Source organism: Salvelinus namaycush, chromosome 12 (genome assembly GCF_016432855.1).
Source record: "Salvelinus namaycush isolate Seneca chromosome 12, SaNama_1.0, whole genome shotgun sequence".
NCBI classification, from domain to species: Eukaryota; Metazoa; Chordata; class Actinopteri; order Salmoniformes; family Salmonidae; genus Salvelinus; species Salvelinus namaycush.
The window spans coordinates 9,825,625-9,852,243 of record NC_052318.1 but is presented as its reverse complement, the minus strand read 5'-3'; the positions used below and the strand labels follow the sequence as shown (position 1 = coordinate 9,852,243).

Here is a 26,619-nt window from a genome sequence, read left to right as displayed (position 1 = left end):
ACACCTGACTCCAATTAGCTTTTGGAGAAGTCATTAGCCTTGGGGTTCACATACTTTTTCCAACCTACACTGTGAATGTTTAAATTATGTATTCAATATAGACAAGAAAAATACAATAATTTGTGTGTTATTAGTTTAAGCAGACTGTGTTTGTCTGTTGTTGTGACTTAGATGAAGCTCAGGTCTAATTTATGCAGAAATCCAGATGATTCCAAGGGGTTCATATACTTTTTCTTGCCACTGTATGTAAACACTTAAATTGAGATTATCTTCCTGATCCTTCAATGACAGTTGTCTAAAATGTTTCTTATTCCTCTCCACACACAGCTCTTCTGTCTACTAAGATCATGAGGAAGAGGAAGAACTGGAAACCACAGGAGGGCCTCTGTTCGTTTCTATGAAGTCTCAATGAAAGCATTGGAGCAGCTGTAATATTTGACTCAATGGCAAAGAAGGGACGCACCAAGGGCGAGAAGCCCGAAGCGCTCATCTCTGCTTTACAGGCAGCTAACGAAGATCTCAGGTCCAAACTGACTGACATTCAAATAGAACTTCATCAAGAGAAATGCAAGGTAGGCCACGTTGGAACACTACATTACATGTACATCTTCCCTTCTTATACACCTACACTGAGTGTACAAAACATTATGAATGCCTGCTCTTCCCATGAGATAAACTGACCAGGTGAATCCAGGTGAAAGCTATGATCCTTTATTGATGTCAGTTGTTATATCCACTTCAATCAGTGTAGATGAAGGGGAAGAGACAGGTTAATAAAGAAGGATTTTTAAGCCTTGAGACAGTTGAGACATGGATTGTGTATGTGTGCCTTTCAGAGGGTAAATGGCCAAGACAAAATATTTAAGTGCCTTTGAATGGGGTATGGTAGTAGGTGCCAGGCGCACCAGTTTGTGTCAAGAACGGCAATGCTGCTGGGTTTTTCACACTCAACAGTTTCCCGTGTATATCAAAAATGCTAAATGACTTAAATGTAAAAATGGTCCACCATCCAAAGGACATCCAGCCAACTTGACGCAACTGTGGGAAGCATTAGAGGCAACATGGTCCAGCATCCCCGTGGAATGCTTTTGACACCTTGTAGAATCCATGCCCTGACTAATTGAGGCTGTTCTGAGGGTGAAAGGGTGGGGCTGCAATCAATATTAGGAATGTGTTCCTAATGTTTTGTACACTCAGTGTATAACAGTGTCTTCAACTGCAGATGGCACATGCTTTTTGTTGGTAATGAGTTGCTTGACAAAGTCCAACAATTTAAGAAGGATCTATTTGAAATTATGACATTTCTTTACCCCTTGGGTCAAAATGTACCCCTGTTGGTGATTTTAGGGTTAATCACTTTATCAACTTAACCGGTGCTAGATCAAGAGAATTGCCTCCGGGCTGTATGTAGTCCTCTCTATGACATGCCTTTGTAGTGTAACCCAGTTCTCTTTGTCTCCTATTCCTCTCTCCCCGGGGGCTAGGTGAGTAAGTTGGAGCGTGAGAAGGTGCAGGAGTGCAAGCGCATCCGGGAGCAGGAGCAGCACCGGCACACGGCCACGCTGACAGAGCAGCGAGCCAAATGGCACGAGGAGAAGCAGAAGGAGCTCCAGGCGCTCAGAGAGAACTTGGTCCGCCAGCACGAGCAGGAGCAGGCCCGCACCGCCAAGATCAAGGACCAGGAGAACCAGCGGCTCAAGGCGGCGCTGAGTGCCATGCGGGACGGCAGCGGAGAGAAGGTGCGCACAGCATTGACCCTGGAGGCCAAAGAGGAGGCGCGCCGCTTCTTCGACGTGGAGAGGGTCAAGCTGCTGCAGGAGATCTCCGAGCTCAAGCAGACCAAGAAGCAGACAGACGAGGCGCTCAGCACCATGATCCAAGCAGATAAGATGAAGGCTGGGGACCTGCGCTCCGAGCACCAGATTCACCAAGAGCAGATTTCCAAGATCAAGTGGGACAGCGAGAGGGACATCCGCAGACTGGTGAATACTGGCTGAGGGTTTGCAGATGGTCTGATCTCCGGAATGCATGTCTGGCTGAACACTAGATGTAGCCTTAGCTGTTCTTTCTCATTGCTCCATTATTTTTTATTTATTTAACCTTTATTGAACTAGGCAAGTCAGTTAAGAACAAATTCTTATTTACAATGATGGCCCACCAAAAGGCAAAAGGCCTCCTGTGGGGACGGGGGTGAGATTAAAAATAAAAATATAAAATATATATAAATATAGGACAAAACACACATCACGACAAGAGTGACAACACAACACTACTTAAAGAGAGACCTAAGACAACAACATAGCAAGGCAGCAACACATGAAAACACAGCATGGTAGCAACATAACATGACAACAAGATGGTAGCAACACAACATGGCAGCAGCACAAAACATGGTACAAACATTATTGGGTACAGACAACAGCACCAAGGGCAAGAAGGTAGCGACACCAATACATCACGCAAAGCAGCCACAACTGTCAGTAAGAGTGTCCATGATTGAGTCTGAATGAAGAGATTGAGATAAAACTGTCCAGTTTGAGTGTTTTCTGCAGCTCGTTCCAGTCGCTAGATGCAGCGAACTGAAAAGACGAGCGACACAGGGATTTGTGTGCTTTGGGGAACTTTAACAGAATGTGACTGACAGAACGGGTGTTGTATGTGGAGGATGAGGGCTGCAGTAGATATCTCAGATAGGGGGGAGTGAGGCATAAGAGAGTTTTCTAAATAAGCATCAACCAGTGGGTCTTGCGACGGGTATACAGAGATGACCAGTTTACAGAGGACTATAGAGTGCAGTGATGTGTCCTATATGGAGCATTGATGGCAAATCTGATGGCCGAATGGTAAAGAACATCTAGCTGCTCGAGAGCACCCTTACCTACCTTTTCTATAAATGATGTCTCCGTAATCTAGCATGGGTAGGATGGTCATCTGAATCAGGGTCAGTTTGGGGTGAAAGAGGAGCGATTACGATAGACGAAACCAAGTCTAGATTTAACTTTAGCCTGCAGCTTTGATATGTGCTGAGAGAAGGACAGTGTACCGTCCAGCCATACTCCCAAGTACTTGTATGAGGTGACTACCTCAAGCTCTAAACCCTCAGAGGTAGTAATCACACCTGTGGGGAGAGGGGCTGATTCTTCATAAGGAAAAATCAAGTCTGAAATTTCTAAGTGGAAATTACAAACTTCAGAAGCCTTTTTTAACCTCAGATACACTACAAGTTTTAAATTTTCTGCATTGCATGAAGGTTCTCCTGCAACAAGGTGATCAAATTAAGATCCTACATTTGTAGCTAATTATCATGATCCTTATCAAAGCTAGTTGGCATCGAATCAAATTTTGCCAAGGTTATGACTTTGTTCCAAAGCAATCAATTAGCAAGGAGTAGCCCTTTTACCTTGGCAAAGGTCAGACTCTGTCACGTTCTTTCCAGGCAGACTTTCACATGATACAATTTGATATATACTATCACGTTTCAGGGAAGACCCAGATGCAGACAGTGTCAAAGTAACAAAAGTTTATTACTAGAACAGGGGGCAGGCAAAACGACAGGTCAAGGGCAGGCAGAGGTCAATAATCCAGGATGGTGTGACAAAGTACAGAACGGCAGGCAGGCTCAGGGTCAGGGCAGGCAGAATGGTTAAAACCAGGAAAACTAGAAAACAGGAACTAGAAAAAGACAGGAGCAAGGGGAAAACGCTGGTAGGCTTGACGAACAAAACGAACTGGCAACATACAAACAGAGAACACAGGTATAAATACACTGGGGATAATGGGGAAGATGAGCGACACCTGGAGAGGGGTGGAGACAAGCAAAAAGACAGGTTAAACAGATCAGGGTGTGACACATACAGTATGATACATCATACCTTCAAATTATACTCTTAGAACTGTGCACATGTCTGTCGTTCCATCTGTCCTGTCCGTCTTTCTGTGTCACCCAGTTTCCTGTTTCCTATTCCTTCCTTCAGGTGGATGAGATCAAGTCTAAAGAGCGCACCATCTTCTCTCTGGAGAAGGAGTTTGAGAATGCCATTGGCTTGCTGCAGAAGCTGCAGATGCAGAAGGATGCCCTGGACGACCAGCTGTTCCTGGTCAAGGAGGCAGAGTGTAACCTGGGCAGCCCCAAGAGAGAGATCCCCGGACGGGCTGGGGACGGGGCAGAACACTGTGGCAGCCCGGTACGACATAGAAAGGCAGAGGGGAACCTGGAAATGGTACAAATGCAGCCTGTAGATTATAGAAATGTAATAATGAAACCATTCCAAAATAAATGGCTTTGAAATTAATCGGACAATTAACCCATAATGAGAGGTAAAATAAGCCTATGCTAATTTATGTACAGTATAGCTAATTGCCACACTCCAATTACCTATTGCCTACTGTATAGGTTATGTATAGAAGCAGCCTGTGTAGTTTATGCGGAAAAAGCCTGAGACAAATGACATAAACAAGTGGTCAGAAAAATATGAAATAAGTCTGGAATTGTAATACCATCATCCACATGCGGAAACATGACGGGATCTGAAGGCCGTCGTATCTGAAGATGGCTGGTCAGTCAAGAAGCCTGCTGGTCAGTCAAGAAGCCTGCTGGTCAGTCAAGAAGTCTGTGAGGTTTTAATGCAGTCTCACATTCTGGATTAGTCATGGTCTGCTTGAAAATCACCACATGACAGAAAACTATTTGTCTTTGTCTTTTTTTTCTAAAGAGATGTGTCACTGATACGTATAAATAATTACCTTATAAGTAAACTCCAGAAATAAATGTCCTATAAATTTGTATTTTGCTAACAAATCTGTCCCCAACATGTATGTAATTGAAATAATTGATATTATACAACTATTCACAATAATGCATTTGTGTATAATTCACAATAATCCATATAATTCACCCTAATGCATTTTTGTGGTATAGTGAATGTAGTGTGTCGTAACACGCCATGCGTTCTGTTTGAACAACCCAGGACATGCGCAGGAACCAGAGGCGCATGGCTGACCTCAACTCCACCATCCGCAAGCTGGAGGACCGCAACTCACTGCTGGTGGATGAGAGGAATGAACTGGTATGATCTGGTCACTCTGAATTCTCCCTACCTGGCAGAGAGCCTGGCAATGAATCACATCTTGGGTGCATTCCAAATGGCTCCCTATTTAGTTCTGACCAGGGCCCAGAGGGTGTAGGCAATATGGTTCCATTTGGGATGCATCCTTGATCCTCTGTCACTGAAGGATAACAATCCTCCTTAATCTGGATTCATTAAACACAATGAATGCACCCGGCAAAACACCTGTAAATAATTTACAAATACATTACCTAGTCTAGACCCCTGCCATGTTGACACACTGGACTGAGCGAAACTCTTCATCCCTCCATCTCCCTTGGTTCCACTTCTATTCTATCTTCATTGCCATCTATCGCTCCCTGTCGCTATCTCACTCTGTCTGTCTCCTCTCTCTCCCTCTCCTCTCTCTTCCTCTCGCTCTCTCTTTTCTCTCTCTGTCTGTCTGTCTTTCTGTCTCCTCTCTCTCTATTTTCTCTCTCTCTTTCTCTCTTTTCTCTCTCTTTTCTCTCTCTCTCACCCTCTCAGCTGAAACGTGTGCGGGAGTCTGAGAAGCAGTGCAAGCCCATGCTGGAAAAGAACAAGGTGCTGAATAAGAGGAATGATGACCTCAGCCAGACCCTGCAGCGCATGGAAGAGAAACTCAAAGGCCTGGCCAAGGAGAACCTGGAGATGGTGAGTGGCATAGAAATAGAACTACAGACCATTGTCTTAAATTGGGAATCCCCATTCTAGTAATTATATTTCTATAGTGAGTGGAATCATCACACAGATCTCAACACAATTAGGGCTCCAATAGTTTAGTACAATTTTACATTTTTTAATTTTACCTTTATTTAACCAGGTAGGCCAGTTGAGTTCTAATTTACAACTGCGACCTGGCCAAGATAAAGCAAAGCAGTGCGACAAAAACAACAACACAGAGTTACACATAAACAAACGTACAGTCAATAACACAAAAGAAAAGCTAAATAGAAAAATCTATGTACAGTTTGTGCAAATGTAGAAGAGTAAGGAAAATAATTACAATTTAGCATTAATACTGGAGTGGTATATGTGCAGATGATGAATGTGCAAGTAGAGATACTGGGGTGCAAAAGAGCAAGAGGGTAAGTAATAATATGGGGATGAGGTAGTCGGGTGTGCTATTTACAGATTGGCTGTGTACAGGTACAGTGATCGGTAAGCTGCTCTGACAGCTGATGCTTAAAGTTAGAGAGGGAGATATAAGACTCCAGCTTCAGAGATTTTTGCAATTCGTTCCAGTCATTGGCAGCAGAGAACTGGAAGGAAAGGTGGCCAAAGGAAGTGTTGGCTTTGGGGATGACCAGTGCAATATACCTGCTGGAGCACCTGCTACGGGTGGATGCTGCTATGGTGACCAGTGAGCTGAGATAAGGCGGGGCTTTACCTAGCAAGGACTTATAGATGACCTGGAGCCAGTGGGTTTGGCGACGGATATGTAGTGAGGGCCAGCCAGCGAGAGCATACAGGTCGCAGTGGTGGGTAGAATATGGGGCTTTGGTGGTAAAACAGATGGCACTGTGATATACTACATCCAGTTTGCTGAGTAGAGTGTTGGGGGCTATTTTGTAAATGACAATAATAATAATAATAATAATAATACAAGCATGCCTCAATAGCTCAGTGTTTATGAAGACTGTCTGCAACACATTGGCTATGATTACAGTCCTTATCAAAGTACAGTCTGCATTAGTCTTGTGGATTTAGAAGTCCATGATCTTGCAGCTTTGGCCTCAGTGCCCTAACAACCACCACAAATCTACTTTATTAATGACGAGCCCATACTGAGCAATATAGAGGGTTGTTTAACTCAACTACAACTTGTTCCACTCACAAAGGTCTTTTCTGTTTCTGTAGAAGGAGAAGATCAGCTCCCACCTGCCACTGAAGAAAGCCAACTGTAAGTCTCTGAATGATCTGGACCAGGCGCATGATGACCAGGAGATTGAGTTCCTCAAGCTGCAGGTGCTGGAGCAACAAAGCATGATCGACGAGCTGACAAGAGTGAGTTCTCCTTTTACAAATTTGAATTCCCCAATGTATATTTTTTTTTACAAAGTTTATTTTGGGATATTCAAGGTTTTATTTACAATGTAAAGAACATACAAATACATTTAGTCAAATAGTACATTTTACAAATAGGCATCCACTTCTAAAATGATCCAAGGTGTTGATTTACTTACTAATCTCTGTGGAGCCCAGAACCAAATCTTGTGTACACTGACCATCTAGCATTTACTTTGTGTTAACAATATGTCACAAGAGACAATTTTATTACTGACTAAACAAAACACAAGAGAACTGGTGGACACACAGTATCTGGAGAACTGGTGGACACATAGTATCTGGAGAACTGGTGGACACACAGTATCTGGAGAACTGGTGGACACACAGTATCTGGAGAACTGGTGGACACACAGTATCTGGAGAACTGGTGGACACACAGTATCTGGATAACTGGTGGACACACAGTATCTGGAGAACTGGTGGACACAGTATCTGACTCTTTTGCTCTTTGACAGATACAATTGGCTGATCTCAGGAAATGTATCCATGGTTGCTGAAGTTGTATGTTTGTTTGTTGGTAGTTCTTAAATGGAAAAGTCTAAACGGTGTCCTTGGGACGTCCCAACTCTGACGTCACCCCATTGAAGTTTACATTTAAAAAGGTAAGGGTTAAGGTTAGGGTTAGGGTTAAGGTTAGGTAAGGGTAATAGTTAGGGTTAGGTTTAGGGTAGGAGTTAAGGTTAGGGTTTATGGTAGGGAGGTCCCAAGAATTCCCGGATAGCTCTAACTGTTCCGACATGCCCGATATGTTTCAGGATAGGGAAAAACTATTGCGGAAGAAGAGGCATAAACGAAGCAACAGACCAATAAAGGTAGAGTTTTTTCTTCACATGACAACACAATAAAAAAGATCAGTACAATAATACATTCATCTGCCTTGGGAAATATCTATTTCCCCACAATCCTGTGATCTCTCTCTACACAGAGACACATTGTAGTGGACACCTTCTTTGGATACGATGAGGAATCCATGGACTCAGAGACGTCCTCTGTGGCTTCGTTTCGCATGGACCGCACTCCAGCCACTCCTGATGAAGACCTGGATGAGGTGAGACCTGTTCATTTCACAGGAAATCGACACAGCCCCTGGGTGGGGAAGGAACTTTGTTTACGATAAGTGATCAATAACCTTTGCACAAGCACCAGCAGCACATCAGCATCTACTTTCCCTGAACCAATGTGTTTCTAATCTCTCTATCCATAATTCCTCTTCCTGTAAGGACAGACACTTGGAGACGAGAAGCAAGTACAGGGAGTGAACATTTAATTAATAAACATACATGAAACAGGACAGGGCAGCATCTGGACATGAAAAACATAACATTAATGCAGACACGGGGAAGAAACTGAGGAAGTGACAGATATAGGGAAGGCAATCAATAAGGTAATAGAGTCCAGGTGAGTCCCATGAAACTCTGATGCGCGTAACGATGGTGACAATGTGCGTAATGATGGTCCGTTTGGCGCCAGAGAGGGGGAGCGGGAGCAGGCGTGACACTTCCTGGCTTTTCTCCCAATGTCTTCTCTCTAACCCTGGGGTTTGTTCATGGTCACAGGGACTGGTCAATGAGGAGTCGGAGCTGCGCTTCAGGCAGCTGACCAGAGAGTACCAGGCCTTACAGAGGGCATACGCCCTGCTGCAGGAACATCAAGGGGGCCTTCTGGATGCTGAGATAGAAGCTAAGGTACAGTGCCACTGCCATTAATGTTAACTTAAATATCACTGCCATTACTGTTAACTTAAATATGCCATTAATGTTAACTTAAATATCACTGCCATTAATGTTAACTTAAATATTACTGCCGTTAATGTTAACTTAAATATGCCATTAATGTTAACTTAAATATTACTGCCATTAATGTTAACTTAAACATCTCTGCCATTAATGTTAACTTAAATATCACTGCCATTAATGTTAACTTAAATATCACTGCCATTAATGTTAACTTAAATATTACTGCCATTAATGTTAACTTAAATATCACTGCCATTAATGTTAACTTAAATATGCCATTAATGTTAACTTAAATATTACTGCCATTAATGTTAACTTAAACATCTCTGCCATTAATGTTAACTTAAATATCACTGCCATTAATGTTAACTTAAATATCACTGCCATTAATGTTAACTTAAATATTACTGCCATTAATGTTAACTTAAATATCACTGCCATTAATGTTAACTTAAATATCACTGCCATTAATGTTAACTTAAATATCACTGCCATTAATGTTAACTTAAATATGCCAGTAATGTTAACTTAAATATCACTGCCATTAATGTTAACTTAAATATGCCATTAATGTTAACTTAAATATTACTGCCATTAATGTTAACTTAAACATCTCTGCCATTAATGTTAACTTAAATATCACTGCCATTAATGTTAACTTAAATTTCACTGCCATTAATGTTAACTTAAATATTACTGCCATTAATGTTAACTTAAATATCACTGCCATTAATGTTAACTTAAATATCACTGCCATTAATGTTAACTTAAATTTCACTGCCATTAATGTTAACTTAAATATTACTGCCATTAATGTTAACTTAAATATCACTGCCATTAATGTTAACTTAAATATAACTGCCATTAATGTTAACTTAAATATTACTGCCATTAATGTTAACTTAAATATCACTGTGTCACGTTCCTGACCTGTTTTCTCTTGTTTTGTATGTGTTTATTGGTCAGGGCGTGAGTTTTGGGTGGGCAGTCTATGTTTTCTATTTCTATGTTGGGATTTTGTGTTCGGCCTGGTATGATTCTCAATCAGAGACAGGTGTCTATCGTTGTCCCTGATTGAGAATCATACTAAGGCAGCCTGGGTTTCACTTGTGTTTTGTGGGTGTTTGTTCCTGTGTCAGCGTTTGGGCCACACAGGACTGTTTCGGGTTTGTCACGTTTGTTGTTTTGTATGTTGAAGTGCTTTGTTGTTTTGTCATTAAATAATGAACACTTATCCCTCCGCATCTTGGTCCGATCCATGCTCCTCCTCGTCCGAGGAGGAGAACGACATTGACAGCCGTTACACACTGCCATTAATGTTAACTTAAATATCACTGCCATTAATGTTACCTGTGTAGGCTGTCATTGTAAATAAGAATTTGTTCTTAACTAACTTGCCAGGTTAAATAAAAGTAAAAAAAAAAAAAAAAATTGTAACGTAAATATCATTGCCATTAATATTCAGTTAAATATCACTGCCATTAAAGCTGGAATGTGTTCTTGGTGAAACTGCCTCGTCCGGTTGTGATATTACAACAACAAGTAGTTACTTCAAACAGCGAACACTGTTTTTCCCCTCAGACATAATTTTGCACGAGCGACAGAACAGAAAACTATCTACTGCAGATGATTATTTTACCACAATGCTGGATGCTCCTCCTCCGTTTCATCAACAAAACAAAGACAATAAAAAATTGGCTGAGGCGAACAGTGGCACTGTTTCACCTCATGCTGATATACGCTTTAATGTTCAGTAAAATAGCACCCACATAAGATTGTATTTTGTATCATCTGGGACAATAGGGATGGGGTCATGCCAGATTGGTTTCTGTATTCAGTAAAATGCTGATAAGACTGCATATGCATTCTAGACTAAATGTACAAAATATTAAGAACCTATACCCCAGTACAACTACAGCATTGCTCATGCGTTCTAAAACAACACCAACCAGTCACATTCAGCTGTATCCAGTGGATGATGTTAATGTGGATACTGTTGTGTGTCCCAGGCTCAGGAGCAGCTACATGCAGACATTCTCAGGTACAAGGCCAAGATAGAAGACCTGGAGAAGGAGCTCGCCCACAAAGGACAGGTAAATTACATTACCCCAATACAGCTCAATGACATTACCCTCAATGCAGATCAATGACATTACACCCAATACAGATCAATGACATTACCCCAATACAGACCAATGACATTACCCTCAATGCAGATCAATGACATTACACCCAATACAGATCAATGACATTACCCCAATACAGCTCAATGACATTACCCTCAATGCAGATCAATGACATTACACCCAATACAGATCAATGACATTACCCCAATACAGACCAATGCCATTACACCCAATACAGACCAATGCCATTACTCCCAATACAGATCAATGACATTACCCCCAATACAGATCAATGACATTACCCCCAATACAGATCAATGACATTACCCCCAATACAGATCAATGACATTACCCCCAATACAGATCAATGACATTACCCCCAATACAGACCAATGCCATTACCCCCAATACAGACCAATGCCATTACCCCCAATACAGACCAATGCCATTACCCCCAATACAGACCAATGCCATTACCCCCAATGCAGACCAATGCCATTACCCCCAATGCAGACCAATGACATTACCCCCAATACAGACCAATGACATTACCCCCAATACAGACCAATGACATTACACCCAATACAGATCAATGACATTACCCCCAATACAGATCAATGACATTACCCCCAATACAGACCAATGACATTACCCCCAATACAGACCAATGACATTACCCCCAATACAGACCAATGACATTACCCCCAATACAGACCAATGACATTACCCCAATACAGACCAATGCCATTACACCCAATACAGACCAATGCCATTACTCCCAATACAGATCAATGACATTACCCCCAATACAGATCAATGACATTACCCCCAATACAGATCAATGACATTACCCCCAATACAGATCAATGACATTACCCCCAATACAGACCAATGCCATTACCCCCAATACAGACCAATGCCATTACCCCCAATACAGACCAATGCCATTACCCCCAATACAGACCAATGCCATTACCCCCAATGCAGACCAATGACATTACCCCCAATACAGACCAATGACATTACCCCCAATACAGACCAATGACATTACACCCAATACAGATCAATGACATTACCCCCAATACAGATCAATGACATTACCCCCAATACAGACCAATGACATTACCCCCAATACAGACCAATGACATTACCCCCAATACAGACCAATGACATTACCCCCAATACAGACCAATGACATTACCCCCAATGCAGACCAATGACATTACCCCCAATGCAGACCAATGACATTACCCCCAATGCAGACCAATGACCTTACCCCCAATGCAGATCAATGACATTACCCCCAATGCAGATCAATGACATTACCCCCAATACAGACCAATGACATTACACCCAATACAGACCAATGACATTACCCCCAATACAGACCAATGACATTACCCCCAATACATACCAATGACATTACCCCCAATACATACCAATGACATTACCCCCAATACAGACCAATGACATTACCTCCAATACAGACCAATGACATTACCCCCAATACAGTGATATGACATTACACCCAATACAGACCAATGACATTACTCCCAATACAGACCAAAACTAAGATATGGGCTGCTTCCCAAATGGAACCCTTGTTTCCTATATCGTGTACTACTCTTGACCAGAGTCCAGGGCTCTGTTTGGTCAGCGTAGAACACTATAAAGGGAAACGGCTGCAATTTGGGATGGGTCCTACGACATAGAGAAAGGCTATACACAATGTCCCAGTCGCATGGATGGCTTGAACTGTACGTGACCTTAGTTATTATTTGCAATTATTTACCTACTACGAGTACCAAATGTAACAGGGCTGTGAAAAAAAGAGTGTTGGACTGTTTAATAGTGATTCGTCTTGGTGACCAAGAGGAAATGTCAATGAATGGTATTGATTCGGTTGCCCCACAACAGAGAATAACAATTTTGAATAGGGTTGTGATTGACGCTAGTATTTCATACACTGTTGGTCAGATCAGTTAACAAACTTAAATGCTATCCATAATGGGATAGCTACACTGAGTGAACAAAACGTTAGGAACACCTGCTCTTTCCATGACATAGACTGACCAGGTGAATCCAGGTGAAAGCTATAATCCCTTATTGATGTCACTTGTTAACTCTTAAGATGAAAGGGAGGAGACGGGGAGGAGACAGGTTAAAGAAGGATTTTTAAGCTTTCAGACACTTGAGACATGGATTGTGTATGTGTGCCATTCAGAGAGTGAATGGGCAAGACAAAATATTTAAGTGCCTTTGAACGGGGTGTGGTAGTAGGTCCCAGGCACACCGGTTTGTGTCAAGAACTGCTACGCTGCACAGTTTCCTGTGTGTACCAAGGATGGTCCACCACCCAAAGGGCATTCAGCCAACTTGACACAACTGTGGGAGGCGTTAGACTCAACATGGGCCAGCATTCCTGTGGAACGCTTTTGACACCTTGTATAGTCCATGCCCTGACGAATTGAGGCTGTTCTGAGGGCGAAAGGGTGGGGGTGCAACTCAATATTAGGAAGATGTTCCTAATGTTTTGTACACTCGGTGTATGATATCGATCTACGGGAGCATATATACATTATATAATGTTATAATATATTGTTATTATATATAGATGTTAGATATTTCATAAGACAAGCCTCATCAGTACGTTGTAACCAGAGAAATAGACTGGTAAACTCATTGGTACACTCATTCTAATTCCATGGTTATAAGTAACAGAAGACAATGTTTCCCTCATTGAAACTGGGTTCTCCTCTGGCAGGACTCCAAGTGGGTAGAGGAGAAACAGCTGTTCTTCAGGAGGAATCAGGAGCTGCTGGAAAAGGTCTGTCCTTCTATGATATCATTGATATTATAATAGTATTGCATTTACACCATTCATCATCACATGGAAGCACTTTACTTTCTGCAGTAAAGTCAACTCACCTCGCCCTCCACTAATGTGCACTTCCGAGAAGGGTGATGCATGGTAGCCATTTTGGATCTGAACATTCACTGTGCACCACTTGATATTGCAGAGGTATGGAAGTCCATTGCAACTGGCAGGCTCTGACCTTCATTCTATCCATCTGGTCTTCTGCAGGTGGAGAAGTTAGATGCAAAATGTGGTCGACAGCAACAGGAGCTGCAAGACTCCAAGGACCAGAATGAGCTCCTGGAATTCAGAATACTGGAACTAGAGGTGGGCCTGGTTATGGCAGGTTAATGAAGCATACTATACATTTGAATGGAATCACAGCTGTTTACTTAAATAAAATTGTCTAAGATCAGTGGTGGACTAGATAAATGTATATAATGGGTTTGTAATATTCCCATCAATAGATGTTTTACTAAATTGATAAGAACAGAGAGGGACACATTATACACTTTACTTCAGGCATGTTTGGACAACCTCTGTATTCAGTGTTACAATTTCTCAGCTCAGTGTTTCTCAGCCCCAACACACACACACACACACACACATACACACACACAAACACTGTGCAGGCTATTTTCTCTGTTCTGAGCACATCTAGGCCCTGGCCGTGCGGAGCATGATAATTTCTGCCCCAAGACCTACAGCCCAGCCCAGCACTGCTTGCTGCTTCTGCCAACATGCTAATCAATTGCAGTTTTTTTCATGGCCAGGCTGAGACAGGCTCAGAACACAGGGCTTTGTGCGTTCTGTGCTGCAGTGCAGATACTGCAATAAGCCCCCAAAAAGGATGGTGCTTCCATCTACTGGATAAAGAATAGAACAACTGAAAAAATCCCTGCACTGAATCCCTCCACAGTCTTCTTTGTCCAATCATAAAAATATATATACAGTACCAGTCAAAAGTGTAGATACACCTACTCATTCCAGGATTTTTCTTTATTTTTGCTATTTTCTACATTGTAAAATAATAGTGAAGACATCAAAACTATGAAATAACACATATGGAATTATGTAGTAACCAAAAAAGTATTAACCAAATCATGTTATTTTTGAGATTCTTCAAAATAGCCACCTTACATTACATTTAAGTCATTTAGCAGACGCTCTTATCCAGAGCGACTTACAAATTGAACTAGGCAAGTCAGTTAAGAACAGATTCTTATTTTTCAATGACAGCCTAGGAACAGTGGGTTAACTGCCTGTTCAGGGGCAGAACGACAGATTTGTACCTTGTCAGCTCAGGGATTTGAACTTGCAACCTTTCAGTTACTAGACCAACGCTCTAACCACTAGGCTACCCTGCCGCCTTGATGACAGCTTTGCACACTCTTGGCATTCTGTCAAACAGCTTCATGAGGAAGGCTTTTCCAATAGTCTTGAAGGAGTTCCCACATATGCTGAGCATTTGTTTGCTTCTTTTCAAAATAAAGAAAAACCCTTGAATGAGTAGGTGTGTCCAAACTTTTAACTGGTACCGTATATGTTTTATTGTCACATACAACGGATAGGTGCAGGGAAATGTGTTGTTTTACAGGGTCAGTCATAGTAGTATGGCACCCCTGGAGCAAATTAGGGTTAAGTGCCTTGTCGAAAGGGCACATCGACAGATTTTTCACCAGGTCGGTTCCATCCTTTTAACCAATGCTTTTAACTGATTAAATAAATGTAATTTTCCTCCTGTAGGAGCGTGAGCGAAAGTCCCCTCCGTTTAATCATCTCCGCATGCATCCGTTCTCCGAGGGTGTCAGCGCCCTACAGATCTACTGTATGAAGGAAGGAGTGAAGGTATAACCCATCTCAATAATATCTGATAGCGTTGTAACATTTGACATTTTAGTCATTTAGCAGACGCTCTTATCCTAGCTACTTAGTTAGTGATTCATCTTAAGATAGCTATGTGAGACAACAACACATCACAATCGTATCAAGTACATTTTTCCTCAGCAAAGTATTTTTTCAGCAAAGTCAGTTCTTTTTTTAAATAACACGTGATATTTTGTCTTCCTGCTAAACAATGTCAGGCGAAATAGGATGCTGATTGTTTATTTCAATCCTTTCCCAGGATGTCTGTGTACCTGACCTGATCAAGCTCCTAGACATTCTGGGTGATAATGGGGTAAGTCTGTTGGAAAGGGCTCTATAATATGTTGTTACTGATGTTTTGCCAATGTTTTCCAATCACTCCTTCTTTGCCAAATTATTAAAAATCAAGATTGTTTTACCTTATTTTTTATTTATTTATTCAGAACTTGCGAAATGAGGAGCAAGTGGCCATTATTCAAGCTAGCACTGTCCTATCTCTTGCTGAAAAGGTATGCCAATACATAACAAATATTGTTGCTTAGTTCAAAGTTACTTGTAAGCAATGTCATAGCCATTCATATAGCATTGTTACTTATCGAAGTCATTGTTGTGCATTGTGCTGTCTTTGTCTCCCCCTAGTGGATACAACAGATTGAGGGAACAGAGGCAGCGCTGCATCAGAAGATGATTGACCTGGAGCTAGAGATGGTGAGTTCCTTCTCCATTCACATCCCTCACTCACTGTCATGTCACGCTAGCTCGGCTTGAGTAGTTTTTACTGCGTTTCATGAAATTAAAATGTCATATTGCTGCTTATATGGTTTATGGGCAGCAGGTAGCCTAGTGGTTAAGATAGTTGGGCCAGTAACTAACTGAAAGGTCGCTGGTTTGAATCCCCGAGCCAACTAGGTGAAAAATCTGCCGATGTGCCCTTGGGCAAGGCACTTGACACTAATTGCTTCTGTATGTCGCTCTGGATAAGAGCCTCTGCTCAATGACGTAAATGAAGAGTGTATGTGCACAAGATATTTACTCTCCTGTGTTCCTGGTTTCCTCCCAGTCTTGTCAATATCGCTGAGATGTTTCCACTATTCCAGCTTTGTAACTGTGACATAAGCAGGACGTTTGTTGTATGTTGTTATCTCGCAGAAGCAGACGAGTGTGTCTCTGAATATTGCCTACAGTATTACAAGCCTGGCACATGTTGTGTAATATATCATGTTTGTGTGGAAGAGATGCTCAAATAACTATAAGGTGTATAGACAACACTATCCTGTATCACTACCTGTTGATGTGATGTTAGGGACTGTTGAGGATGGTACTGACTTCTTCAGTCACAGTATTGAGATCAAAACACTGACCAGAGAGCACTGTCCCCCACAGGAGATGTTCTGCAAGCAGAAAGGCTATCTGGAGGAGGAGCTGGACTACAGGAAGTCAGCCCTGGATCAGGCCTACACGGTAACTGCTGCATTCCCCCTCATTCAACCTCCTGCCTTTAAATACACGATTGTGAACTTTGAACATACTGTAAGTGTAACATAGATTGTTGTGTGCAATGCATACACCTCTCCCCTAGCCAGTACCGACTTGTAGATGATGGTTATCTACATACATTATATTATCATCACTTTGGCTAATTACCCCCTCAACCTCCACCCACAGCAAATCCAGGAGCTGGAGGCTACTCTCTACAACGCGCTGCAGCAGGACAAGGTGATCGGGTACGGCGAGCCTCTGAGTGACATGCAGAAGGACGAGCTACGTACGTCCGTGGAGAAGCTACGCAGACAGATGCTGAGGAAGAGCAGAGAGTTTGACTGTCAGGTTCTGGCTGAGAGGATGGAGCTGCTCCACCAGGCCCATCAGGTACAATATACAGTCACACAATATATGCCATTCAGCTGACGCTTTTGTCCAAAGCCACTTACAGTGTATTCATACATGTACATTTTCATGGGTGGCGCCAGTGGGAATCAAACCCATTATCCATTCAAATGTATTATGAGTACACTCCCTTTGATGACTCAACATGAGACATGACTCAACAGATGAGGACAGTCTGTTGGACTTGCAGCTGAAAAGATGTTTTCTCTATGAGTCGCCTTGTCTGAGACTTCAGCCCTGAAGCTTTGTGTTAGTGGACACGTCTTAGTCACACAGACAGGGTCGATACCTGTTGGTTAGACCAGGGTATTCTAATTTCTAATTGTATGATGGTTACACCAAGGTATTCAAATTTCTAATTATATGATGGTTACACCAAGGTATTCTAATTTCTAATTCTATGATGATTACACCAAGGTATTCTAATTTCTAATTCAATGATGGTTACACCAAGGTATTCAAATTTCTAATTATATGATGGTTACACCAAGGTATTCTAATTTCTAATTATATGATGGTTACACCAAGGTATTCTAATTTCTAATTATATGATGGTTACACCAAGGTATTCTAATTTCTAATTCTATGATGATTACACCAAGGTATTCTAATTTCTAATTCTATGGTGGTTACACCAAGGTATTCTAATTTCTAATTCAATGATGGTTACACCAAGGTATTCTAATTTCTAATTCTATGGTGGTTACACCAAGGTATTCTAATTTCTAATTCTATGGTGGTTACACCAAGGTATTCTAATTTCTAATTCAATGATGGTTACACCAAGGTATTCAAATTTCTAATTATATGATGGTTACACCAAGGTATTCTAATTTCTAATTCTATGGTGGTTACACCAAGGTATTCTAATTTCTAATTCTATGATGATTACACCAAGGTATTCTAATTCTAATTCTATGGTGGTTACACCAAAGTATTCTAATTTCTAATTCAATGATGGTTACACCAAGGTATTCTAATTTCTAATTCTATGGTGGTTACACCAAGGTATTCTAATTTCTAATTCAATGATGGTTACACCAAGGTATTCTAATTCTAATTCTATGGTGGTTACACCAAGGTATTCTAATTTCTAATTCTATGGTGGTTAAACCAAGGTATTCTAATTTCTAATTCTATGGTGGTTACACCAAGGTATTCTAACTTCTAATTCTATGGTGGTTACACCAAGGTATTCTAATTTCTAATTCTATGGTGGCTACACCAAGGTATTCTAATTTCTAATTCTATGGTGGTTACACCAAGGTATTCTAATTCTAATTATATGGTGGTTACACCAAGGTATTCTCATTTCTAATTCTATGGTGGTTACACCAAGGTATTCTCATTTCTAATTCTATGGTGGTTACACCAAGGTATTCTAATTTCTAATTCAATGATGGTTACACCAAGGTATTCTAATTATATGGTGGTTACACCAAGGTATTCTAATTTCTAATTCTATGGTGGTTACACCAAGGTATTCTAATTTCTAATTCAATGATGGTTACACCAAGGTATTCTAATTATATGGTGGTTACACCAAGGTATTCTCATTTCTAATTCTATGGTGGTTACACCAAGGTATTCTAATTTCTAATTCTATGGTGGTTACACCAAGGTATTCTCATTTCTAATTCTATGGTGGTTACACCAAGGTATTCTAATTTCTAATTCTATGGTGGTTACACCAAGGTATTCTAATTTCTAATTCTATGGTGGTTAAACCAAGGTATTCTAATTTCTAATTCTACGGTGGTTAAACCAAGGACAAGGCAGACATTGTTACTCTAAGCAGAATACAGCATATGTTTTCTGGAATGAACAAGAGGTTGTTCAACCCTAATTGTAATTTACTGTAACGTGGAACAAAGATGATGCAGCTGCTGCAGTTCCTAAATGCTACTGTAGAGGGCGATGTTCCATTGATTTACAGTTTACACTGGCTGATCCACTCCAGAGGGTAGCAGCATCATGTGCCAGCCTCTCACAGACGCAGCTGCTGAACCCCTTACCAGGCTTCTCCAAGGGCAGAGCTGTCAGCATACCTGTCTCACCCATGGTTTTACAGAAAGCATTTCATGTTTCAATAAACCATGCCACAGGCAGATGCTCCAATGAAACCCTGATACACCATACACCAAAACTGTAATACTGATGTTTACCTGACTGTACAATACATATATGTTTTCTTAACGTTTGTTGTAAAGTTTATTTATATTGCTAGCAGTGATTCAAAAGTGTATGTAAAATATAGATTTATGGAGCATATTTGTGTTGGCTTGGCATAAAGTTAGTTCAGCTATAGCATGCAATGTTACTGTTGAATAGATTGAATATACTCACTAAGGGAACAACAATATTTTCAGAGAATCCGAGACCTGGAGGATAAGACAGACATTCAGAGGAGACAAATTAAGGATCTAGAGGAGAAGGTAAGATGGCCGTCAGAGTTATTTACCGTCACACAGGTTTTGCTCTCTCCTCCCTGTTGGCTATAAACTGACTATGACTGTGTCCCAAATGCCATCCTATTTCCTATCTAGTCCTATGGACCCTAGTTAAAAGTAGTGCACTATATAGGAAATAGGAACTCAGCCCCTGTGATGCTTCTGTGACCTGAACGGGCCTGTTAAAAGATGAAAGATAATGTGTTGTTATCCCTAAGGCTTTCCACTTGACTGACATTCAGTCTGTCTTCTCCTTATAGTATCCTTACAGTCAAGCATCAGACAGACCTCTGTCCCGCTGAACCCCACATCACTGACTAGTTAATGAACCAAACATAATGAGGCGTGGCCAGTAGTTCTGCTTCCATTGTTGCAGAGGGGGATGTGCAGTTTGGTCAGGTCAGCGCATATAGTCAGGACCTCGGCCCTGTTAGAGTTAAAGTCCTGAGTAGCTCCCGAGTAGTGCAGTGGTCTCTCAGTGCTAAAGAGTTCACTACAGACCCTGGTTCGATTCCAGGTATCACAACCGGCTGTCATTGGGAGTCCCATAGGGCAGAGCACAATTGGCCCAGTGTTGTTAGGTAGGCTGTCATTGTAAATAAGAATTTGTTCTTAACTGACTTGCCTAGTTAAACAAAGGTTAAATATAAAATAAATTAAAAGTTGTATATGAACCAAGTTGTACATGACTCAGAATGGCTCTTTACTGTAGTTCTGTAATGGCTATGCTCTGACACCATAGAGGCTAGCCATATCAGGACTAGATTTCTCTGTATTTAAATGAAGTTCAATTCATTGATTAATTGATAGTTCCCCACCTAGTAGGACAGTGTTTCTTAAGCATCCTCTGTTTCTGCTTGTAACTAACATGTCTTCTGTTTTTCCGACTCTCTCCTCTCTTTTTCTCTCGCTCTCTCTCTTTCTCTCTCGCTGTCTCACTCACTCTCTCTCTTTCTCTCTCTCACTCTATAGTTTTTGTTTCTGTTCTTATTCTTTTCTCTTGCCTTTATCCTTTGGCCTTGATGTCTGTGACATCTCCTGCAGCAGAGGTGAGTCTGGCCTGGTCACTAAACTCAAGAGAATTTTCTCATCTTCCTCTCTGCACTCATCTGTTTCCCCTGTTGTTCTTCATCTCCCTAGCGACCATCAGGACCTGTGATAGTCATGAGTGAAATCGTCTTTGTAGTGTAGCCAACGTGTCTTTCCACAGTTGTGATTCATGAAGTTCCATTGTTTAGGGAATCATGCTATATGTAACTAATACTTTTCCTTTCCATTGAAGCCAACCCATTTTTCCTTCACAGTTATGAAGAAGAGCATTATTTGGTGCTAACCTTTGTCAGACTGGGACGTTGTGTTCTTGGCATGTAAGCTTTGTTTGGTCTGCCGGCTGCTCGGCCACTTCTTAGTCCTCCGTATGGATAATGCTGTAATGTACACACAACCATTGTTGGATTGATCTCACACTCTTCTATCGTTGTCTCTTTCTTCTCTGTTTGCAGACAGCGTGGAAACCTGGAGATTGTGTTTGTGACTGCAGTGGGTTTTATTTTGGGGAGAAGAGAGTCGACTTTGTGACTCATATTGTAACAGTGAGTGGATATGGAACTGTTGTGTGTCGGACATGGCTGGGAATTCACACCTGTTTGATTTGGGACCTCACTCTGGGGATATACATAATGTATGCTGCACTGGACTGAACCTTGGACCATGGAACTTCTCTCAACTCAGTGGGATAACTGGAACAGAACCCTCAGTCGGAAAACACGCACACACACACACACACGTGTAAACAGTCATATACACTGTACACACTGATACAAACATACTGGAAACACACACGCATGCACACACATCAACCCACTTTTTAAGACATAAAGGAAACCAAAGTCTAGGAGATCTTATCTCTGCCATGCAGGGGAACGCTACACCATCCATCTACTCCAAGACTACACCCTGACTACATACCGGCTACCCCCAGACTACCCCCAAAGTACCCCCCCAGAGTACCCCCCGACTAGCCCCAGACTACCCCCAGACTACACACAGAAGAGGACAGGAAAGACTGCTGTAGGCTACATCAACAGGCCTCACCAGACCACAGTCCTTCCAACTCTCTCCCTCTCTCTCTTATAAACCTGATCGGACGCTCTTATGTGTGAATGCACCCCTTCACAGGAGTGACGAGACATGATCAGGGCCTGTGAGTGTGGTGACTGACTGATCTGATGGTGACTGAATGACTGATCTGATGGTGACTGACTGATCTGATGGTGACTGACTGTTCTAAAGGTGACTGACTGATCTGATTGTGACCGACTGATCTGATGGTGACTGACTGTTCTGATGGTGACTGACTGATCTGATGGTGACTGACTGACTGTTCTGATGGTGACTGACTGACTGATCTGATGGTGACTGACTGACTGTTCTGATGGTGACTGACTGACTGATCTGATGGTGACAGACTGTTCTGATGGTGACTAACTGTTCTGATGGTGACGGACTGACTGTTCTGATGGTAACTGGCTGATCTGATGGTGACTGACTGACTGTTCTGATGGTGACGGACTGACTGTTCTGATGGTGACGGACTGATCTGATGGTGACTAACTATTCTGATGGTGACTGACTGACTGTTCTGATGGTGACTCTCTGATCTGATGGTGACTGACTGTTCTGATGGTGACAGACTGACTGTTCTGATGGTGACTGACTATTCTGATGGTGACGGACTGACTGTTCTGATGGTGACGGACTGACTGTTCTGATGGTGACGGACTGACTGTTCTGATGGTGACGGACTGACTGTTCTGATGGTGACAGACTGACTGTTCTGATGTTGACGGACTGACTGTTCTGATGGTGACAGACTGACTGTTCTGATGGTGACTGACTATTCTGATGGTGACGGACTGATTGTTCTGATGGTGACAGACTGACTGTTCTGATGGTGCCGGACTGTTCTGATGGTGACAGACTGACTGTTCTGATGGTGACAGACTGACTGTTCTGATGGTGACAGACTGACTGTTCTGATGGTGACTGACTAATCTGATGGTGACAGACTGACTGTTCTGATGGTGACTGACTGACTGTTCTGATGGTGACAGACTGACTGTTCTGATGGTGACTGACTGTTCTGATGGTGACTGACTGTTCTGATGGTGACTGACTGTTCTGATGGTGACTGACTGTTCTGATGATGACTGACTATTCTGATGGTGACGGACTGACTGTTCTGATGGTGACTGACTGACTGTTCTGATGGTGACGGACTGACTGTTCTGATGGTGACGGACTGACTGTTCTGATGGTGACGGACTGACTGTTCTGATGGTGACTGTCTGATCTAATGGTGACTGACTATTCTGATGGTGACTGACTGTTCTGATGGTGACTGACTGTTCTGATGGCGACGGACTGACTTTTCTGATGGTGACGGACTGACTTCTGATGGTGACGGACTGACTGTTCTGATGGTGACTGACTGACTGTTCTGATGGTGACTGACTGACTGTTCTGATGGTGACTGTCTGATCTGATGGTGACAGACTGACTGTTCTGATGGTGACTGACTGACTGTTCTGATGGTGACGGACTGTTCTGATGGTGACTGACTGTTCTGATGGTGACTGACTGACTGTTCTGATGGTGACGGACTGACTGTTCTGATGGTGACTGTCTGATCTGATGGTGACGGACTGACTGTTCTGATGGTGACTGACTATTCTGATGGTGACGGACTGACTGTTCTGATGGTGACTGTCTGATCTGATGGTGACGGACTGACTGTTCTGATGGTGACTGACTATTCTGATGGTGACTGACTGACTGTTCTGTGACCAGGAGACACAGGACATGGGACACCCAGGATAATGTGTCTCCTCTGGTCTCAGACCAGCTGAAACAGCTCAGGTGATGGCAGAGAGAGAGAAGTACGGGAGAGAGGATCCACTATGTGCTCACACACTGACCCACCAGATCTTCTTTTCAACAGAAGACCAAGGTTTCTGTTTGTAGACTTTAACTGTAATTTTTTAAACCAGCGGACAGAATGGAATTAGGTCTCTGGTTCTACTTCCTTTCCTTTTTTAATAAACCAAAAGTCCCAGTCGATCCCCATGTACCAAGATTTCCACAGAGAAAAAAGACCCTCTATATGGCTGTGTAATATATAGATTTGTTGATATGTACATGTGTCTTGATGATTTCCTGTAGTCTCTTTTCTTCTTTCTGTGAATATGACCTCTTTCTCCTCTGCAGCTTGAACAGTAGAACTACTCAGCCGTTTCTAAATACTCCAACGTATGAAACACTCTGTTTATTGTGGTGACAGCTGCAAATGAACTTTATTTCCTCAATTGTACTGAACTTAAAATAATTGGAATATCGATATTCTCCTCCACCCTTTTTCCTTTCACATTCCCTCTCTTTTGTACTCTTTCAAGATGGTCAATTGTAGCCTACCAGCAGGAGTTTCATGGTTTATACTGAATGACGATTACCACTCCCTTTAAATGAACAGTAAACACTACGTCCCAGCTACCTACCTGCATCCTAAACAGCTCTGGCTGATTGTGGTCATTGTCTTCTCAGCAAAGCGATCAGGAATACTGTAAAACGAAAAGGAATACGGTACCTCTTTCAGCAATGACATGCCGTTTTGCTCTACTGTATTTTACTAACACCCCTTTCAGCACCATGGACACCACAGGGGTTGGTTCTAACCTTCCTAACCCACCACCCCCATCTCCCAACTGAAATAGGAGAAAGTTGATGAAATGTCTACCTGCTGGTTCTGCTTCTCTCCTTTCACCCTGACTATGTACTGGTCCTGCAATATTAACTACATGTCCCTGTCCAACCTCTCACCCAGCCACGCTAGCCCCCGCACCCGGCCCTATCTGGAGGCCTAGGAACCCAAAGCATCCCATTACATACCTGTACATGTCCCACTTCTCTTACATTACACTGTAGGAGAATGAGTGACACTATTTTGGAGCAAACTCAGCCAACTAGCGATTGCCTTAAATGCGCTTTCCCCATCAATTTGTAAGTTATTTTTAATGATTATGTTTTTGATCAGTTAGTATGATTATGTAATGTTGTACATTTCTGTTCACCGAGGACATTGATTTGTAAATCTTTACCCTCCTGTCTTCCAATGAGAATTTAACCCCCTCCTCTTCTTTCAAGTATATTTAACAAACAAAAAGGGATAATGATGAAAATAAAAGTTCATGGCTTGCAGTTTTAAGTGTCTGTATTTTTGTGACATCTTATTTCCAAATCTCATTTGTGGTTGTGACTGACTTTTCCCAGAACCTGTTGTTACAGCGTGTCTCAGTTGCTCCAGAACCTGTTGTTACAGCGTGTCTCAGTTGCTCCAGAACCTATTGTTACAGCGTGTCTCAGTTGCTCCAGAACCTGTTACAGCGTGTCTCAGTTGCTCCAGAACCTGTTGTTACAGCGTGTCTCAGTTGCTCCAGAACCTGTTACAGCGTGTCTCAGTTGCTCCAGCTCCACTAATGGAACTAATGGAATCACACTGTGCTCTGCTGACTGAGCTGGGTGGGAAGGGAAATAGGGTCTGGTCATGGTTGTTAAAGGATATTACTGTGAGGTGGGGAAGGGAAATAGGGTCTGGTCATGGTTGTTAAGGGATATTACTGTGTGAGGTGGGGAAGGGAAATAGGGTCTGGTCATGGTTGTTAAGGGATATTACTGTGTGAGGTGGGGAAGGGAAATAGGGTCTGGTCATGGTTGTTAAGGGATATTACTGTGTGAGGTGGGGAAGGGAAATAGGGTCTGGTCATGGTTGTTAAGGGATATTACTGTGTGTGATGTGCGCTGCATATGTAATAATTCACATTTCCTGTTGCTGCAGGATTATTGTCCTGCTGTAACAAACTGGCTCAAATTAAGATGCTACATCTGTACCAGCAAGTTAGGGACATGAATTATGTTCTTTTTTGCTGTACATTACCTATCATACACTGGTTTGAATGATGTTCTTTTTCTATTCTGACCATTTTCTTTGTCCAATAGGTAATCCATTGACATAATACTGTATGTTTGTGTTATGGAACCCAGTTGACCTGGTCGCTGAAAGCTCCTCTACATTTTGGGAATCATACAGTAAGTGCTTTTTGGCATTTCACCCAGGCAGAGCTAAAGGTCCCTGTTCTCTGACTAATAGAAAAAGGAGATGTTTCAGAACGAAGTCAATCCAGGCTAAGAGTCTGTCTTTTCACTTATCCTCTCTGTCCCAAGCTCTGTCAGAATAGAATGGACCCATTGAGATTTCTGGGACACCTCTGCCAGTGGGTATCTGGATCTCTCAATCCATCCACCTTTCACCTTGTACTCTAAATGACAGAAAGGTCATTCCCAAGGAGACAGAGCTAGTACAGTTAAACAATCTGTTTTTCTAAAATGCCTGTCTACAAATGTACTTTATTTTCGAGACAAAATGAAGAGACAGTAGAGAAAATAGCATGGCTTAATTCTGCACAGTTGTTGTCTAGTCAAAACAACATC

General features: G+C 42.1%; 1 protein-coding gene across 4 annotated transcripts; it reads left to right on the top strand.

Annotated features, from left to right (window-relative positions):
- The first annotated feature begins 443 nt into the window (after window positions 1–443).
- On the top strand, window positions 444–22,263 carry LOC120056449 (janus kinase and microtubule-interacting protein 2-like). 4 transcript variants are annotated; one of them, XM_039004615.1, is made up of 20 exons: window positions 444–572; window positions 1,485–1,982; window positions 3,975–4,184; window positions 4,968–5,066; window positions 5,592–5,738; window positions 6,945–7,091; window positions 7,910–7,966; window positions 8,080–8,202; window positions 8,711–8,839; window positions 10,900–10,983; window positions 13,781–13,843; window positions 14,102–14,200; window positions 15,620–15,721; window positions 15,999–16,052; window positions 16,183–16,248; window positions 16,379–16,447; window positions 17,123–17,200; window positions 17,405–17,608; window positions 19,996–20,061; window positions 21,579–22,263. In XM_039004615.1, exons 1-20 carry the CDS (start codon window positions 444–446, stop codon window positions 21,774–21,776), a joined length of 2,622 nt encoding a protein of 873 aa, XP_038860543.1. In that variant the 3' UTR covers window positions 21,777–22,263. The 4 variants fall into 4 exon arrangements, with proteins under 4 accessions (XP_038860543.1, XP_038860545.1, XP_038860544.1 ...); XM_039004617.1 differs by lacking the exon at window positions 21,579–22,263 and adding an exon at window positions 21,049–21,099; XM_039004616.1 differs by lacking the exon at window positions 21,579–22,263 and adding an exon at window positions 21,049–21,099 and having other exon boundaries at window positions 3,975–4,220.
- Window positions 22,264–26,619: the final 4,356 nt, after the last annotated feature.